Source organism: Wasmannia auropunctata, unplaced genomic scaffold (assembly GCF_000956235.1).
Source record: "Wasmannia auropunctata unplaced genomic scaffold, wasmannia.A_1.0 LD335828.1, whole genome shotgun sequence".
Lineage (NCBI taxonomy): Eukaryota > Metazoa > Arthropoda > Insecta > Hymenoptera > Formicidae > Wasmannia > Wasmannia auropunctata.
Window position 1 is genome coordinate 2,191,604 of NW_012027062.1, and position 20,006 is coordinate 2,211,609.

The 20,006-nt window shown below is 37.4% G+C and overlaps 2 protein-coding genes across 3 annotated transcripts in view; one reads left to right on the forward strand and one right to left on the reverse strand.

Annotated features, from left to right (window-relative positions):
- Positions 1–20,006, reverse strand: part of LOC105455945 — a 287,400-nt gene that overhangs the window by 209,011 nt on the left and 58,383 nt on the right. The window lies entirely within an intron of this gene.
- LOC105455943 (protein G12) lies at positions 4,542–6,211 on the forward strand. The gene is made up of 2 exons (XM_011699653.1): positions 4,542–4,638; positions 5,390–6,211. The coding sequence occupies exon 2, from the start codon at positions 5,390–5,392 to the stop codon at positions 6,038–6,040; it is 651 nt and encodes a 216-aa protein (XP_011697955.1). The 5' UTR covers positions 4,542–4,638; the 3' UTR covers positions 6,041–6,211.

Below are 20,006 nucleotides of genomic sequence, written 5' to 3' on the forward strand. Positions count from 1 at the left end.
CATTAACACGAGCGGCTACGAGCGGCGCATTTTTTTAACACGTTGGAGTTAAAGTAGGGCTCGCGAGACGTTCGCTTCGACTTTCGCCTCGAAGATTAATCGCAAATTAATACGACGACGAAAAAGCGGTACAAAAATTATTTATGACGCTGTCTCCTTCCTGTGCAATTATATGCGAACGGAATTGCCAATCGCGGGGTGTCGTCCGTGCGTCGCCCCGATGACGCAGTCGTAATTCCCGGATACCGCTGAAATAATTACGGGTGGTGGGCTTATTATAATAAGTCATCGACAGAAAGTTACTCAATATTGCCGGATCAATCTAATCTTCATAAAATGCAATATTTAATGCATTAATGATTTTGTAAATTTAAAATTCTGACCACAACCGTTTTCATATCACAAGAATTTTTTTACAACTGTATGCTAATACTTGATATATCGGACGCGGAAATAATCAACGTTGAATGCTGCCCTCATTTTCGTCGGATTTCAGTTCTGTAATCCTTTAAGTTATGCGAGATACGTGCAAACGGAACAAGCTAATATGTGAGAAATGCACGGAACGAAGTGCGAATGATCGAACTAACAGATCGATAAAGATAACAAATGTTTCTAAAGATTATCTTCCAGCAGAATGTATGTTACGCTTCAGTGAGCCACGCGCTCCGCCTTGCACAACTCTTCAATAATGAAAAGATGTATCTCGAAATTTTCTGTTATAATCAATCATTATCATATTCAGTTTTACAATATTTCTAAGTGATAAAAACAATAAATCAATATTTCAACTGTGCTTAATTTATAATTCGTATAATTCTATCTCGCTATATCGATTACTTGTATAATTCTTTATATAATTCTATGTACAAAATTGTATATTTTAAATTGTTAAAATTGTGTTTTTTGTACATAAAACAATTTTTTAAAAGCAAACTTTTGATTGATTGTAGTATGATGTTTTAATTTTTCGAATCAATTTTATTTCTCTAAGGAGCATTCCTAAATTAATCAAACTTTAATCAATTTTCTCTGATCACGCAGTTCTAATATCCCGACCCGCATCGGAGAGGGATCCTATTTTCCGAAGCGATGTCTTGCTCGAATACCAAATGGTCGACGGTTTCGATCTCTCGGGAGAGCACTTTCCCCTCCCAATAACAATTTAGAAAGCTCTTGCTTGATTAAATTTTAGCCGCACGACTTCCAAAATGTTCTTCATCTTTGCTAGCAACGGCGACGTTGCATCGGCCATTGACCCACGATTTTATTGCAACAGCAACGACCCAAACTTCCTGATCTTCCAGACGATCAAGTCGTGCTCCGAAGTATTCCCGCATGGGGGCAAGAAACGAGGATGAAGTTCGCAAAATTTCTGCTAACCAGCGCCACCATTGCGCCAATACAACGCACGTTTTATTGCGCGCTCGCGAAAGGAATTGTTTAATCCTCGCCTCGCCTTTTAAATCACTTTTTTTGCAGCCGGGAAGATCGGCCCGCAGAAATGCTCTCGGAACGAGTTTAATTTCGTCAGTAATTACAGTCATCAGCCGGTGCAATTTCGCTAAACTTCTGGACGCGAAAGGCCTTCCGCCGGTGGTGGTTTTCGGCTCTCATTTTTTCGTCGAACTCTGGCATGGCTGATTTTACGACTCCTAAATCGCGGCCGAGAGTCGCTCCGCCGGCCTCGAAACAAAAAGAAAAATAGCAAGCAAAATCGACTCTTATAGTAAACGTTTCTTGCGTTCAAACCGACGTGTGCATCTTAAGCAGCGATGCAAAGCGAGGAGGGAGAGGCTGGCAGGCGGAAAAAAACGATTTTGGAGCCATTACGTCATTCTTTTTGAGAGAGATTGACGTGCTCGTCTCGCCGTGTCGGACAGGGCAAAGAGCATGTTACCCCTAGATTAGCATAACAAACGCATACTGGAACACTTCAACCGCACCGAGTGCTTGAACGTCGAATAGCGGTATATAATTGAGAGTATAACCATAGCCAGACTTGTCGCTCAATGTATAACGCAAGCGAACGTTGTAAAAACATTTACTTTCGAAAGACTTTAATTGTTAACTTTCACCCTTTCATTGGCACTTTTCATTGGCAAAACTAAAGGCCTGAACACAAAAAACGGATAAATTTATATTTAAAATAAATTAAACACATTTATCAATTAACGATCGATAAATACTAAATTTTATATATATTACTTTAAGCATCAACGTCATAAGATGTTTCAAATATTTTAGTTCAAAATCAAAAGTCACTATTTCCTAATTTTAATTTTAAACACTTTTCTTTAATCTCACACAATAAAAACTATATTGTAGCATGTATGAAAAAATGTCAAAAACTTCGAATGCACTAAAATTATGTCGATTTTTTAATACTAAATACATCACTCATCTTAGTAATTGATCAAAACTTCAGGTAAACGAGATCAATATGAATAGTCGATGGCGATGAGAAAAGGCAGCGATACAACGAGTACATTGACAGCCCATTCGCGTTCGATTCGGACTGCGACGCTGATTCAAGATGAAATGGTATACGTCAGTGATACTTAATAACGATCGAAGTGAGGAGCCGTGAAGAGATTCGCGAAAAAAACAGGATAAACGTGTGATTGCGCAATCAATAACGTTAACGAAAAACACAAAAGATCTCTCGCGTAAACGACTCGCGAGACACTGACATAACATGGACATTAGACTGCAACGCGAAAAACACTTAAGCAAATAAAATAGATTACGTGAACTTTTGTGGGTTTTCGATAAGATTAGCAATCAATATGGATACAGCTATGCAACTGATAAAAAACTTAACGATAATAAAAAAATGTGTTACTTGGATACATTTAATAACAAAAAAGTACTAATCATTTTCTTCGACATATAAAAATAACTCAAAAATGATTGAACTAGCTTGTTGTAATAATACAGCACATGATTTATTACACGCGATTGTTTCCTCGAAATCGAAGTATATTTATGAATCCCGTCTGAATCGCCAAAGAATTGCTTTTACGACAAGAACAACGTTATTCCATTTGGCGAAACACGTGTTTGCGCCCGGCAGCGATAACGAAAGCGGAACTAAAACATCTAAAATCGGCGATCGACGAGGCGTGAGATCGAACATCGAGTCCACATGATCAAGGCACGATTAAGGAATAGGCAAGACCATTTCCATCGCGATGACGGCATAAGGGGCATTTTCTCACGGTTACGAATTATTGCTCGCTTGCGTATATTCTATACGAATTTTTTTTTTTTTTTTTTAAAGCATTAACGTGAGTGATCCTTGCGATCGATACGAGAATAATTTAAGATGAGTCTTTTTTCGACGGCGGATTAATCGCTGAAGAACGCAGAAATGTTCAAAGATTTATGAAGATAAACCTCGTTATTTTCATCAAATGACAGGCTTCGTGAATTTCGGTGAATTCCGAATCGAATTGTGGCTAATGTAGCGGAACAAACGAACCGAGAAAGAATAACGAATGGGTCTTAAGCAGATTTTAATCGATTAATAGTATGTGAGCGGATGAGTCTAAAGTACGCTACAGAAACACTGGTAATGCGATAATGATAGCTCATGGCGAATGTAATATAACGTAATATGCGGAAGAACTATAAAAAAAAACTTGCTCAGAGCATCCGCTACGAAAAGATAAACGCTGATCGGCGAAAGCGGAGAAAGGTATTTCAGGAATATGGACAACGCTAAAATAAACGAATATTTCTCACAAATAGCGAAGCTTTAGGCAAGACGATCCCACAATTTTTCTGATTACTGCAAATACTTGACTTAACGGAAATTTTTATTACGTGTCGCATTTGTAATACGGGGTCAATGGTTAATTTCGTTCGATAACGCACCTGCACTTATCGATCTATCTAGAACAAGATAAGTATACAAGCTGATTTTATCAATAATTATTTCGATGTTTATATAAAATATAAAAAAATATTATATAAGAAAATATTATATAAAAAATATTATATAAGAAAATTAACTCTGAATCACTGCATACAAAAAAATATGCGCATATTTCAATATATTTAATTATTAGATAGAAAATATTATATACAAAAGTATTGAAATTTAAAAAGATTCCATCTTTATCTCCAGATTTTATAGCAATTTTTTCTCTTTTACGTATGCCATCTATGTTATAAATCCGATATCATTATTTTCTATTTGTCTTAGGAGTGTTCTCCTTCTCTCTAGGAGCAAAAGATTTTAAATAAAATCTTCTATAAATTAATAAAAATAACATTAAAAGTACGAAACATCCTGTTACGATTTATCAATAATGAATTAGCTATATCTATTAATTACAATTCTCTCGAACATTGGTCAAGTGCCCTTAACATTATTTGTATAGTAATTGACATGTGGAATTGATAATTATCCGTTATAAAGATAATAGTATAATCTAAAATGATTGCATAATTTTTTAAAATAATCTCAAAAGTGTTTTGTTCTAAAATCGAGCATAATTCGCAGATAATGAATAATCTTATCATTATAAATTGACAAATAAGATATAATTTCGTGTATAAAAGACAGCAGCAAGAATTTCGAAGCATCAGTTTGAGAGATCACAAGCTGAAGTACCACCAACTACTTTAAAGGTGAGTATCAGTAGACTATGTATATTAATAAACTAAGTTAAATTATTCTGAATTTGAGTGATAGATTGCATATAAAAAATAAGGATTAAACAACCACAAATTATTTAATTCGTATCTTTTTTAACAATAAAATTGTTTTCAAAAAATAGCTCTCAAAAATAAGTAAAAAAATATAAATAAATAATTTTTAAGAAAAAAACGATTTTATCTAATAATAAAGAATATTTAGTAATAAAGAACAATTTTATTAATATTTTACCATTTTTCAATTACCTATCTTATTTTTTCATCTAAATATTGTCAAATACAGATTTTCGATACTCATTTTATTGATTCAGTCAACTAAATTAACAGTGTAACTAACATCGTATATATTTTAAATAATTAAAATAAATCAAAACATCATAGTATAATTTAATTAATAGTATATAATGAAAATTAAATAATATTTGTAATCATTTTTTTTTTTTCATAAAAAATTACTCAAAACCAAAATAGATATTCAACCAATATTTGTTGATGTACCATAAATTATAAGTTCACTTGCGTTAATATAATTTTTGCATAGTTTGATTTGTTTGAATATTAATAAATACATATATTTCATATATAGCATAAAATATAATAAATAAATGTAAAATATGATAATATAAAATAATATTATATTATATATTATATTACATACATACATGTAATATGTAAATATAATTCTCAAATGCAATAATCTCAACAAAATTATTTATTTTCGCAGATGAAATTCGCATTGGTTCTGTTGGCCTTCGTGGCTGCAGCCTCCGCCAAAATCGAAATCCCCAATTTCGGCAGAGGTGAGCTCCACAAGGACATCCAAGAGTTCTTGGATATGATGCCTGTCGATCAGATAATGTCAATCACTCTTCAATACTACGCTCAAGATGCAGAATTCCAAAAAATGGTCGAATACTTCCAATCCGAAGGATTTAAGCAGCTGGTCAAAGACGTAGAAGCTCTGCCTGAGATTAAAACTTTAATGGATTACATCCACGAAGCCGGCATTGACATTTACAAGATCGTGAACATACTCAATAACGCTCTCGGACTCCCCCCTCTCACCCCCCCGCCCTCCTTTTTCATGGGCACACAGATCACCGGTGGAATTAGGGGATTCGTTGATGACATCCTGGCTATTGTGCCTAAGCAGCAGCTTCAGGATTTGTACGAAAAGAAGTTGGAGACCTCTGAGGCGTTCCGTAATTTTGTCAAACAATTGGAATCCGAAAACTTCCAGCAGATCGTCAACAAGGTTTACAATCACCCCAAATGTCAGGAGCTCTTGAACCACGCTAGAAATGCCGGCATCGATCTCCTAGTCATCAAGGACTTGCTGGAGATTCTCTGGGGCATTAGAATTCCCACTTACTAATTGATTAGATGAACGTCAACGCTACAATGAAAAAGTGAAATTTCCTTCCTGTTATCATATACGCCAATAGTAGTTTTCAAAATCACATGTTATACCATAAATGTTATGGTTAACATCTATCCGTTTACGTACTTCACTTGTGTACAGAAATAAATGAGAAGCTCGTATGTATTGTGGTATTCTTTTTTTTACTGGAACTTCGGGAATCCTTATTTCTTAACATTTTTCTTGGTTTACCATTTGATCGAAGGCTAGATCGAACATAATTCAAATAACTCGACCATTCATACCGCGCGACGCATACTTTTTTTCGCATTACTCCGAACCGTTCTCGCCCGATCAGGCCAAAGCGAGATAAGAGCAAGATTATGCTCGCTCGAGCAACCGACCTGCCAAACTCGTTTTCGCGTGATCGCGACGGCGCGCGGCGTAACGTCGTGAATGGAGGTAAGATTGGGACAAGTCCTCTTCTCCCTACTCTTGCGCAATTATTCACCTCTTGCTTCTACCCAACATACCTAATATTAGAAAAAAATATCTTTTTCTATTTCGCAATAAAGATAATATAAATATTAAATATAAGAATAAAGCGTCTAAAAATGATAACTGTAATATGACATTTGTGATGTGACAAATGTCGGTGAGATATTTAGTAATTCGCATAACTCTTCATTAAAAAAATTGCTGTTATATTACTAATTAAGTTCTTATTTGTTATACTGTGCTGAGATCGAGCTGCACTGCAACGTGTTAATCAGTTTGAAATATAATCGAATTAGTTTAGTTAATTGTGACGAATCAATATAGCAGACACTGAAAATTTGTGTTGTTTATGTTATCGAAATAACTAAATAACTAAATATATAATAAATTAATATGCTAATAGAGAAATATATCCTTTATTATATATATTTCATTATTTAATTATAAAGATAACAATTGAAAACAAATCGTAATATTATTAATCAATAAGTAAAATATACAAATAAAAAACAACCGCGTGACTAATTGTGACTAATCAGTAATATAATCTAGTAATAATTAATGCAGTTAGTAATAACTTTTTAATATTAATAATCTAGAATTAGATGTGAAACATAACTCGAAAGTCGACGCTGACATTTATAAACATTACGTAATAAGGAAAAAAATTGTTGCTGCTCAATTTCTCGCTTCTGAAAATATTATATATGATCGATCTCAAGAATCTTGCACTACACGAGTACGTACACGGGTGCAGGTCTAAATTTAAATATTTCACGAAGATGCCACGGAACTGCCGATCTTCAAGGAAAGGACAAGAGGGTGCTAGGCAACAAGCGTGGCTTTTAATTAATGATGCCTGGAAGTATACATGTCGCGCGAGGCCGATTTACGAGTCGGCGCGCGCTGGTGTGTCGTGTGGCTAGAATTTATCGTAGCGCACCGGTCTTTCCCGCTAATATTTAACCGTGTTGAAAGAGGTTGGCGAGATGCCGCAGGAGGTATATACTCTCCGCGAATCGTGCGTGTACTCGAATTGCAAGAACGACGATCGACTTTCTCGCGAAACCGAGAGCCATACGCTTTAAGTTAGAAATGAGTGGTGCTCGATTGAGGATGGCTCTAAAGAATGCATTTGCTTAATAAATATTTGTCAAATTGATAAAATAGTTCCGTATGGATAAAGTAATACGTGAAACGAATGCAGCAAAAAGAAATTCACTCCAATGCACTACGTACAGTATTTGCTTAAGTCGATTCGAATTAACAGTTGCACTAACATTATTTAGACACTATTTTGCATAATTATATTTTCTTTTCTATATATATATATATATATATATATTATCAATAGCATTTTAATCTTAAAAGGAACGGCATATTGATAAGTCAAGTTTTAAATCAAAATGTAGATGCAACTTAAAATTTTAATAATTCATAACGACAATATTGTCTAATTCAGATTTAATAATTTATCTTATTTTTTTACAATTCTTTTTTACAATTAAGTAAATCCGTGGTTTGAGATACGTATAAAATGTTCATATTAAAAACGAATAAACAGTAATTCTGTATGTTTTCTCAAGAAAATATGTTTGGTACATGGCTTACATAAAAAAAACTCGATTTTGACAGCATTAGAATATGCTCCTCTTTTTTAATATAGATATTATACTTTTTAATATAGATATATTTTAATATAGATACTTTACTAATTACTATTTCTATTACTATTACTATTTTATATATATTATAAAATATATTGTGTTCTGTAAGGCAATCACAAAGTAACCGTTTTTTTTTTCAGGTTGTAGAAAGTTCTCGCGCTTTCTGCGACAACAGTGAACGACGGCTACGATTTTGTGTATCAAAAATATGGTCGAATTCGAATCCACTATTGTATCCGATGCTGAGTTGAGAAAGCGAGCCAACGGTGAATTTGTGTTCGATTATACTCCTAGGATACTCCCGTAAACAAACGTTGTGCAGTTAACTTATAATCGTTTATAGCGGCATTGACAATAGGCTGTATCAATCCATCAATCACGTTGTTGTTCCTGCCATCCTTATCAAATCCTTTGATATGAACGCCAGTAACAACGATGTGATGATAATATTGTAAAGCCTATTGTCAATGCCACTGCATGTGATTGGATTTAACTGCACAACGTTTTGTTTACGGGATCCTAGGAGTTGGCGGTAAGAAGAAAGAATCCTAAGTTCAAATCCTAGTCGGCCGTGTTCATTTTTTCGTCTCTTACAATTGTATACGTGTATATATAATAAAACAATAAGAGGATATTCGCGAAAAAAAAATCAAATAAAAATCATGTCACTCTTTGTAAGCTTTTTTTTTATTTTTATATCTAATTTCAACAAAATAACAAAAAACAGCACTTAAATAAATATTTACTTAATGTGCATTTACTTAATACGAGTACAGTACATCTGTCATATATTTTTGTTATTTTGGTCACTTAAGTTTATTGTTATTGCATGCATAATAAGTGTTAAACACTCGCATTAATTCTTACCTAGATGAGAGAAACGCTTTTATAATCCCAGTAATAGCTCCGCGTACTCAACGTGGCACTTATAAGCGGCAGAACTTATAAGCTTCGCATTGCTCGTAGCACTTAGGAATAAACTACAGGCAAGCCCTGAGTCCCATTCACCACGTACAATTGACACTTGTCACGAGGATGCTAGTCACGAGGTCCAATCGTGAACAGTGTATATCGTGCACGTAGACGTAAATAAGTGCAGTCTCACACGCCAGACAATTTACAACTAGCACTGATAGAAACGGCAGTGGTAAAATGACACCAGTCAGACGAACGATCGGGGGAAGATACCAACGTTCGTTTAAACCGACTAAAAAATTCGATCAAGACGGAAAAGGGCTGATGATCCCGGGTCGAGTCTTCGCGATCTTGTTATCGCGCGCACGTTCCGATTCGACCGTCCGCTCAATATCCGGCGCAAGATGATGGGAAACGAGGCATCCCGGCCGATCGAAGGCCACGCGCGTCAAGCGATGAAGCGGAGTGACAGCGCTCGATTACAGCGGACTGACCTACGACAAAACTGTTTTGCCTTCGCTAACACGAAGCCGATCGCCCTTCATTCACTATCCCGTCGTGAATGAGCCACCGTGCTCCGAAAACACCGACGCACTACCACGCGCTCGCCGTACCCTCGATACGCATATTAAAATCCCCGCGCGACTTACGTGCAACGTACAACTTGAATGGAGGAGAAAAAAAAAAGTTCAGTTCCACGTCGTTCCTCTCTCGCACGCTACATCGACCTCCTCACGCGCGATCGCGTGTCATCACGATGTAACTCCTTGAGATTTCCCTTTCGGGGAACCACCCCCTTTTATTCGTCAACGCATACTCGCGATGGTCGCGAACGACGAGAGAAGCGTTTCCTCAGATCCATCACACACGCACCACCATCTCTCATGGGTCCATCATCATCATCATCATCATTATTATTATCGCACTCGTAGCACTGAGGAATTGCGAATTGCGAAGATCGCGGGGATTCGCGACTGATATCGCCACGCGGGTTATCTCTCGCGCGGGACAGGGCAAAGAAAGAGAAATGAAAATCCTTCAGCACGGAAGACCGTCGACACGTGCGGCAGGAGGAGCAGCGCGCACTGCGAGACAGCAGCCGGATCGGATCGTACCGCGGCCACGACGGCAATGCCCCCGCGTTGGAGGCTTAAGCGCCGCCGACGCGGTCGGAAACCCTGGCTGCGGCCCCCCACCATGAAGAACCACCGGCCGGTCGGCCCCCACCGCCGTCTCTTTCGGTGACATACACAACACCGGTTTCCCCGTGGTATGGCATCGACGTGCACCCAGCCGACGATGCGTCCAGGGTGCGTACACAGCTTTCGCTCCCAAAGCGTATGGACCCAAAGCTGCGATGAATTTTCGCCACGAGTTTATCAAGAAAAAAGCTATGAATAAAAATTTTTCTCTCACAAATCACAATAGATTCATAAAGCGATCGCGACATTCATAGCTGTTTGAACCTTAGTAGGAGTTCTAATTGTAATTTCTATTTAAAATTTTTCATAAATTTTTTAAATTTTTTAAATTGTTTTTAAAAATTTAAAACATTTACATTTTCTTAAAATATAATTAATATTGTGTATATTTTCAAGTCGATATGAAATTAATAGGGATATGTTTTTTTATCATTAGTAATAATAGTAAGAATACTCTGCTAATTAAAGAGTTAAAAATTTAGTTATATCTGAAATTCAAAATTAGTTAAAAATTTCTTGTCTCGATTATATAGAAAGTATTTTATATTAAATATTAACAACAAAAAAGTTTTCATGAAAGTTCGCTTAATGGAACAATATTTTTTAATTGGAACTGTTTCCGTTCCTTCCTGAACGCGAACATTTGTAAATGCATCTCTGCCTCAAAATATCGGACGTGAAATGATGGAAAGCACAGTGCTGGATATGGTAACAACGCATTAGTCGAAATTGGTTTCGTTACAAGTACATCGGAAGGATGATTTTGCTTGTGTTCTTTGCGCTTATTATCAAAGATACGATCTTGAAATATCGTATACAGACAGAATAATCACAAGGATATCCGATATGGAAACAACATTATGAAACATATTTTTTATCACAAGCGAATCCGTGTATTAACTTTTTCCATTTGCGCGATTATCGAAGCAGACGACTTTCATGAAATAAATATCGAAGGCGGGGAAAAGGTATTCGAACATTTCTCGTCTTCCCGGGATCTCGGAGAAGAGATAGCGTGAACGAAATACCGATTGATAAGACGGTCGAAAAGAAAACTTTCAATATGAATCTAATATAACTGTCAGACATATCTATCAAACCGTTATTGCTTTCATTACAAATGCAATAATGCATTGTTTCTGGAATCCATGCGAAAACAGCGAGATTTGATATTGATTGAATGCATTATCGAACATTGCCCCCGTCAATGCGAACGAACTGAAGAAATGGCCCTCGCGCGATTTTCTGTGGCGGAACACCGGCGAAGACGAAATATTAGGAAGGAAGTCGATAAAAGCGTGACATTCGATACCGGAATAATTATCGAACGACGGCAATATGCCGTATTTCTCTCTAGTGTTTGCTGATACCCCTCTTCCGTATTGGCCAACAAGGTGTCCGCCGTCCACGAGGAAACTTGAAACTTTCCGCTTGAATAGAGGTACCGCATTTATGCGCTGGGTATTAATCATCAAATAGCAATCAGCAATCGTCAATCGATATTTCAATCGGTATTGATTTAAGCAAGAATATTTTTTATAAGCGATTTTTATATTCAATTTTAATATCGTGCATTCGAATGCAATTGACAAGTTAAGTCAATCCTCTTGTCTGTCTTACTAATATCGTTCGAATATAAAAGTGAAATTGATTTTATCATTTTGTTATCATGCGTAAAAAGATTTTTGTTTTATTTCAATACTTAAGCTAAGGGTTTCACAGATCACACTTTTCTTACCAATAATTTTAACTATTTTTGAGAACAAATTACAGCAAAAATAAAAGCAAGTATTCCCTAAATTGAATTTAGCGTAAAAATTGATATAAAAACGGAAGCTTAATCAAAATAATAAGTGTATTTTGTATCAATCTTATGAAGGTGCGAAAAATGCTGGTCTGAGTGCTTCTTCCAGTTCACACAATACAATATTGCGAAAGAATGTCGAAGATTTATTGTACAGAGACCACTTTAGATAAAACGGACGTCTTGAATAGCCTAAGAGTGTTAACAGCGTATCTTTCGTCCTTCATCTTTGAGAACGCGTCGCCGCCGGAAATGCGGCGGCGAGTACCAAAAAAAAGAAGTGTTCGCACGTTACCAGGAATGAAGAAAGTGGTGGGAGGCGACCGTGAAAAATGGCCTCGGAGTACGCCCGCGTCTGCCAAGGGTAGTAACCTCCGTTCACCCCGTCGCCAGGACAGCAGACGGTCGCCCCAGCCTAACCTTGTTCTGCTACATAACGGATGCCGGAGGCTTTAGGAACACCCCGGCGGAGCTAGGGGGTAGCCGGAACAATTTTCCATTATTCCGGTCTGACGTAGATTACCTCCGCCCTCGTGATAGAGAGAAGAAAGAACAATGAAACCAACATCCCAGCCTATCGTGCGCTGCAAGCTTTCGGTACTTCATGTAGAAAGACCATGGAATGTAGACGGACCAAAAAGCAAATAAAATGAATTTAACCGACGCTTTTCAAATCAAAGAAATGGAAGTTTGTGCATAAAATTCCTCAGTGGAAATGAAATAACATCACATTATAATTCTATTAAAAAAAAAGAAAGAATCTTTTTCCTTAATACAACAGCTCGAAAAATTGTGCAGTAATTTTTTTCTTAAAAAAATTGAAATAAAATCCCAGCGAGCTCGGATATTTACAAAACAAAAATATAATTACAAAAAGACTAAACTAAAATATTTGCACGCAAAGAAATTTATCAATTTTAAAACTATATAACTCGAACTTGTTGATTGAAATAAATATGTAAATTTCTGTCGTATAGCGTGTGTAAATAAAGCGCTCTCTACCGTGGGAAAAAAAGAATCTTGGTTATAGATCCAAAGATTTACGGGGTCGTTTTAGAGCAGCGGCCGTAAAATAGACGTGGCATATAGAGGTTCCATAAATAACTTAAAATGCCTCTAATAAAATACATTTTAGTCCTTCGCCGACATCATTCGGCGAAAACAAACACGAAATACTACGACGCAAAATTAGCTAATGCAGACGAGCAAAAGACTTAAGAATAAAATTTTATGTCGCTATAAACAACTTTGATTTTGGGCTGTCCTAATTTTACATGCACTGCGCCGCCGCGACACACGTCGAAATTTCCTGCCTTCACGATGCCACCGAACGACATGAAGTAAAACCGGAATAGAGATGAATAGACCAGAGGTAAGTTCGGTGCAACTTTGTGCTAGGCTGTGCCTCGCCTGACCTATCCCGTCTCCTCCGCGGCACGAACATGGAAAAATATGTAAATATCGGGTCTCATCCATTATCCAACACGAAGGGAGCCAGAGTAGGAAGAGGGCCTAAGACCGGAAGGTGCGACGACCCGAACGTGCGCCGCGGTTGTTTTAGCAACGCCGCGCGTAGTATCGATTGCCACGAAGCCGTGAACTTCGAGCAATCGCTAAACGGCTGCCACTTCTTTACTACGTGACTTTACGGGCGATACGTTCTCGTTAGACCATAAGCCGGGTCACGGCTAAACCCTTTCGTAAGCAAAAGCAAACACCCGTGAAGTTATGTTTTCCTTCATGGGTAAGAAACGTTTGGTTCACTCTAATCACAAAGAGGTCAATCAAGAGTGTAAATTAATAAACTCTTATTTAACGCAAATATATACCTACTACATGTGGTCGTAAGAAATTATCACTAGTAATTGTGGATGTACAAAAATAATGTTAAATAATAAAAATATAAAAAATATATCAAGATAATAATAATATCAAAATCGTAAAATCTTTATATTTAAATGCCAAAAGAGGCTTCACTGATCAGTTCTTTATCTAATATATATAGTTTAATATGTTTTCAAATTGAAAGTAATTGCGTAATAAGAAGTAATTCGGTTCAACTTAATACGGAATCGGCTAAAATCGCGAGACAAACATCTGACACGGAAGAAATCGTTATAAAGTAAACAGTGTACATATACACATGTAGAAGGAAGGCGCAAAGAAGGCGGGGTACATTGAAGTGGGCGGATGCAGTATACACAATCGATATCCGCCGTCTTATCGCGCGTGTCAAAACACGCCTTCGTTATCGCGCCTTAATTCGAAAGTGAATCGATTTTCCGGCCGAAGGATCGCGCTGCACGCGAGGGAGAAGCGTGTCGCCGCGCCGATTGGCTGGTCGCGGTGCAATTTTTTTCGTGGCGCGAGTGAAAACGGCGAGGGTGGGTGCGATAGATCCAGCAGCTATCATCGCCGCGGCATGCCGACGAATTAAATTTATTATTCGCCTAACGCGCGCACGTTCACTGCCAGAATATCGCCTGGGGCCGGCACTGCGCGAGCCGGCCAGCGCCGAGATATTATAATCGCCGTGACGACGTGATACGCAATTAATCCATCGCGCGTCAGCACTCGCGCTCGCGTTCAGCGGCGCATATAATAATAACGCGTATCGACGCGAGCGAGTGGATGCGCGAGTCGTACCGCGGAGTGTATGTACCACACGGCGATATGATTAATGGCACCGCCTATCAGTGCGTGAACGTGGCAAAACGAAGACAAATAGCCGCGCCGGGGCACTTTAAACGCGCTCACCGCGGATCCATTTCCGTAGAAAACCCGCGCGCGCCGGAGAAGACACGAGAAGATTACTTCGGTTTCCCGCGGTCGCAAACGCGAATCCTTTCCTGGCCGTACCAATGTGTAAAGGACGTGTCAAAACGACTGAGAAATATTTTAGACTTCGAGTGGGTACTTCGAGAAATTTATGGCCAACCTTTTATCGGGAATATTGGGAGACGTCGCTACTCGCAATTTTTCAATTTCCAATATTAAACTTCCCGGTAGGAGAATTTGAAGGAAAATTTTTAACTTGTAATAAAATCGACCGAAAAGATAAAGTTTTTCTCATAACATCAGTAAAAGCTCGTATATCTTTCCCATAATTCATCAATAATATCAGTATTTTTATTAGTTAGTAGTTGTACGTAAATGCGATTTTATTTAGAAATAAACAGGATATAAATACAACTTAAGTTTATATTTTTTTCAGTATTTTCATATGTATGTGATATTTTTTAGTTACTGACAGGCATTTGATGGTCGGAAAAGAGCGATTCCCAAGATGCGCGGTAAATATCGTCGATATTAACACATGAGTGCACCTTTCTAGCACGTAAAACTTAATTTTAGAGGAGACCGATTTATGAAGGGAAATACATACGTGTTTCGTCGATGGTACATAATGTGAGAAAGAGAGAGTTGCCTTGCTCTAATGGTGCACCGTCTGCATCTTTTGCTTTATCGTATTTTGCAATTGCCACATTAATATACCGTATTATAATCGTCGGGATGAACGCATAATTTGAGATCGCGAGTTATCGTCAATCTTGAGGGAGATATATTATTTATTATCAGAATTATCTCACGATATTTATACCGATACTTATTTATAACCCCCCCCCCCCGTTCTCTATACATTTTCATATGCAGGCTACAATTATAATAATATACCTTTCACAATCAAATTAGTTCTAAGAAATTAGGAACGGAAAGATGCTTATTTAGATCTTCATCTAATAAAATAATAATAGTATTCGTATAATTTTTCTCCGCAGAGAGTTTTACAATTAATTTGTTTTTAATGCATTTTAATGTAAAAAGCATACCAATGAGTTAATTTCAATTTAAATGAATTCGATGAAATCGGAAACGAAAAGAGGATAAATAAAAATGCAATAAGTACATGACGAAGTAAATTGAAATTAATTTCACCTCACAATCTGTCACCAAATTCCCGCTTACTCCTCTCCGAGGTTATTCATTCGAAGCATTATTTAAAAGCTAGCATCGTTCTCTCGCGGACGTTAACCTGACGAAAGAACGGTGCTCCATGCAAAAAGCTCGCACCGTCGTTTTAAACGATATTCGCCCCCGTAAGCTTCGTCCCGCAAAGTGTTCATTTGGAAACTTTCTGCGGGCGCGAAAGCCCGCAGAAACTTCGAACTTTCGCGGCGCGATGCGAGGCGCGCCTTTCTATCTCACCCTTAGGCGACAGCAGGGGAGGGGGGTACGAAAGCGGGAGGGCAGAAGAGGCTCTGATTGACGACGGCGGACTTTTAATTACTCCACCGCAAGTCCCGGGGCACGTGGAAGCGAAAGATAAGCCTCCTCGCTCGAAATAAAACGAACGAGCGGCAAACGGCTCTCCGGCGCGTAAGTTATGCCGCAAATTATGCAATTAAAAGTCTTGCGGACAGATGTGGGTCCCGCTTTTCGCGCGCGCCCCGTCTTCAGTACTAACGACTTCCGTTGCGTGGCTACGGTTGCGGCGAATGCGTGTTACCGACGAAAACTCTTTTCGATCAATTCGCAACGAAGACCAGAATTAAATACGTGATGTGAAACAAAAGAAAGATGATCATTATTATTTCCTATCTTATGAAACATATTCGTATGAGAATAAGCTATGTAAAACATTCTGTGTTGATTATATATTATCAACTATTTATAAAATCAAATATTCGTAATGCCAACTCAATTATTAAGAAAACAAAAAAGTTTATCATTTTTCTTTAAATATATAAAAATATTTTCTTTTTAATTTCTTTGTTTATTAGATTTATTTGTTAAATTTTTATGTAATTGTATATCAATAAGTCTATAATTTGTCACAATACGTATTCGTCCTGAATTAAAGCGAATGTCGACCAGAGCCAATATGTTCTCATTAATTATGAAGTTAGTCCATGCGTTGGATGTACCGCAAGTTTGATACGCAAATCATTCTGGCAGGAATAGGGCAAAATTATTACACGACAGCGAAGGTGAAAGTCTCGCGGAAAATCGCACTTCGCGCAAAATGATTACAGAAATGTTGAAACGGCGCTAAACGTCCAACCACTTCCCGCATGCCACGATATATATGTACATATATATTAGCGAACATATGGCGAATTCTCGAATCGCCCGTGAAATATGAGTCTCGATACGGTGCATGACTCGCGCCGTACTAATCTCGGGCAATTTATATCAAGGTGCGATGTTACGTTGCGTATAACTGTTGCGAGAACTGTGCTGTGCGAGAACAGCGCAAATTAAATTGTATACCGTTCGCACAAGATTGCTATGAATCACTATTGATTCGCGTAGACTGCATAGAGGCATATCTGATGAACAATGGCGCTTACACTCCGCCTAATCCGAGAGTAAAAGTTATTTCCATCTGGATGTTTGTTTTTTTTTCTGATTACACTTTACAGCATCGCCATGCGTTAAACAAGAGAGGCAAAGCTGCCAAAGCTATACCTATCAATAATCTTGATACATCTATAATCGTACGTGCGAGTTAACAAATCGGTACATATAAAAAATATGAGAATAAATGCACTTTAGAATATTAATTCGTCTTCGAAATAAAAAGATGTATGTTAAAGCGAAAAAAAAAATAACATTCTCGTTATTAACTCCCGAGAACTTGTGTCCCAGAACATCATATAAATATGATATTTCGACCGCACTGCGAGGAGACTACACTGCGGATAATTGAACCTGTTTGTCGACGATTGCGGGTGTATGACACGCGCTGCAACCGGAACGAGGCGAATAAAAGGCCTCGCCAATCGATACGTAAATAGGTTAATCACGCTATCGTCCGTCCTCCGTGCGAGTTCCAGACTCCAGCGTACTGTGCGACTGTTGTGCGACAAATGCACAAATGGCCTATTCAAGTTGCCGGTTTAACGGAAATCACACAGTCGATAGACCCTAAACGTCGACCCCGACCCATTACGGAACGACAGCGGCACGCACGCACACGCTTGCGCGCGCCTTTCGCGTCTCACGCGCTACGTGAGAGATACTTTGGGGCCTTTGCGAGTGCCGCTCGGTCCAATGACACAGTTGGTGTTGCGATACGATGAGCGAAGATCGATGAGGAGAGTCTTCTTTGCGAGGAGAAATCGGGAGTCAATGAGGTAGACTAAATGCTTGCTTGTTAAGTTACAAAAGCATCCTCGGCCATTCATTCGACGACAATCGACTACTTCGAAATTCGACATATGCTCAGTAATTCCTTTAACTTAGTAATGGGATAAAATAGGATCAATTAGGGAGAATAATTATAATCTGAAACGTGTATTAACTAAATGCCCGTTTTAAATTTTATTATTATAAAAATATTATTTTATAACACATACTATGGTTATCTATTTAAAAAATACTATAAATTCATTAAAACATAATAATTATAAATTATATTATTGTCAAATATTGTTTTACGACGAATTTTATTTAACTCGTTACACTTATTCTAATTTCTCATATATTTTTTTATACAGTGTATATCTAATCGCCTCCTTAATTTGTTTCAGCAAAATAAATAATTAAGAAAATTATTCTAATTTTTAAATTATTTATTGCATTATTACCCATAGTAGTATCTGCATCTGGCTGTATGTAATATGTGGATGTATGTGAGTGTCCACGGTGTATTGAGCTCGGGTCGGGCTGTGGGTTCGCTAAACCTAAATGACTACGCGGATCAGTCATCCCTGCGGGAATTTTGATTACGAAAAAGTTTCTAATTGCTCTCGCCATCTAATAAATCTCACTCCAAGGTTTTATAATTAAAATTCGTTCTATATTCATTATGAGTTTCATCTAGGTTATCATTATACCATATTCATGTGTTCCACTAATATGCCTAAGGATAATTGCAATTGAAGCTATCATCAACTTTACTTCTGTTTTAATTATACATCTGAAAGTTCTTATAATTGTTTTTACTTTAAATTTTTGTAACATTTTGCTGCAATCAAGAATATATAAATACAATCACAATTTAAAATTAATAACATAATTATTGCATAAAAAACATTTTTATGACCATCATTATTTTCACCATAGAAAAATTTTATAAATTATTGTGCAATATAATTGATTGGAGTATTATGTAATATTATTTTTAAAATTATTATTTATGTAATATTACATAATTATAATTATCTTGAAAAAATGCTATAACATATCTTCAATAAAACGTTACATATGAAATTTTGCGTCTGTGATATTTTCTCAAGATTCCCACAATCGTTCCTATAGATTGTTGTTAGAATAAACATGCGATTTAATACTTTCACAGGACCGAAATAGAAGCTCTGAAGTGGTAATATAGTACCGCAGGAGTTATATTGATATTTCTTGACGTGCCTGACTGGTCTAGGCAAACAATGACGCTCATAATACTATAAACTGGTTTCAGCCGTGAAAGATAGCTGGCTGCCAATATAGGATACATCCCATAATCCTGAAAACGCTCCACCCATTCGAAGGGGAGGAAACGTTTGACGCGGCACAAAAACTAGTTATTCGGGCCCTATTCGTTCAAGACCATTTCGAAAGAAGATGAACAAAGTTTACGAGCATGATTAAAATTTATCAGTTTCCCGTTATGCAACATAATCTTCTTCGAATGCGCACAGATTAGAACGATGATAGAAGTAAACCTGACGCAATCGATAAAATATTACGTTTATTGCGCCAAACAATCAGTCTCATGAAGAACTCATAAAAAATACAAATTTTCTTCTTATTAAGCAAACAGTCGGCACCGGGATTGTACCGTCACGTTGCCACAACATCGCGGCGCGTTTGTGCCGCCAATGACCGCGGCAGCGTTGAATAATAGGTTCGCGACGCAGATTGATTCGAGTTGCGTGCAGCGAATGCAACGT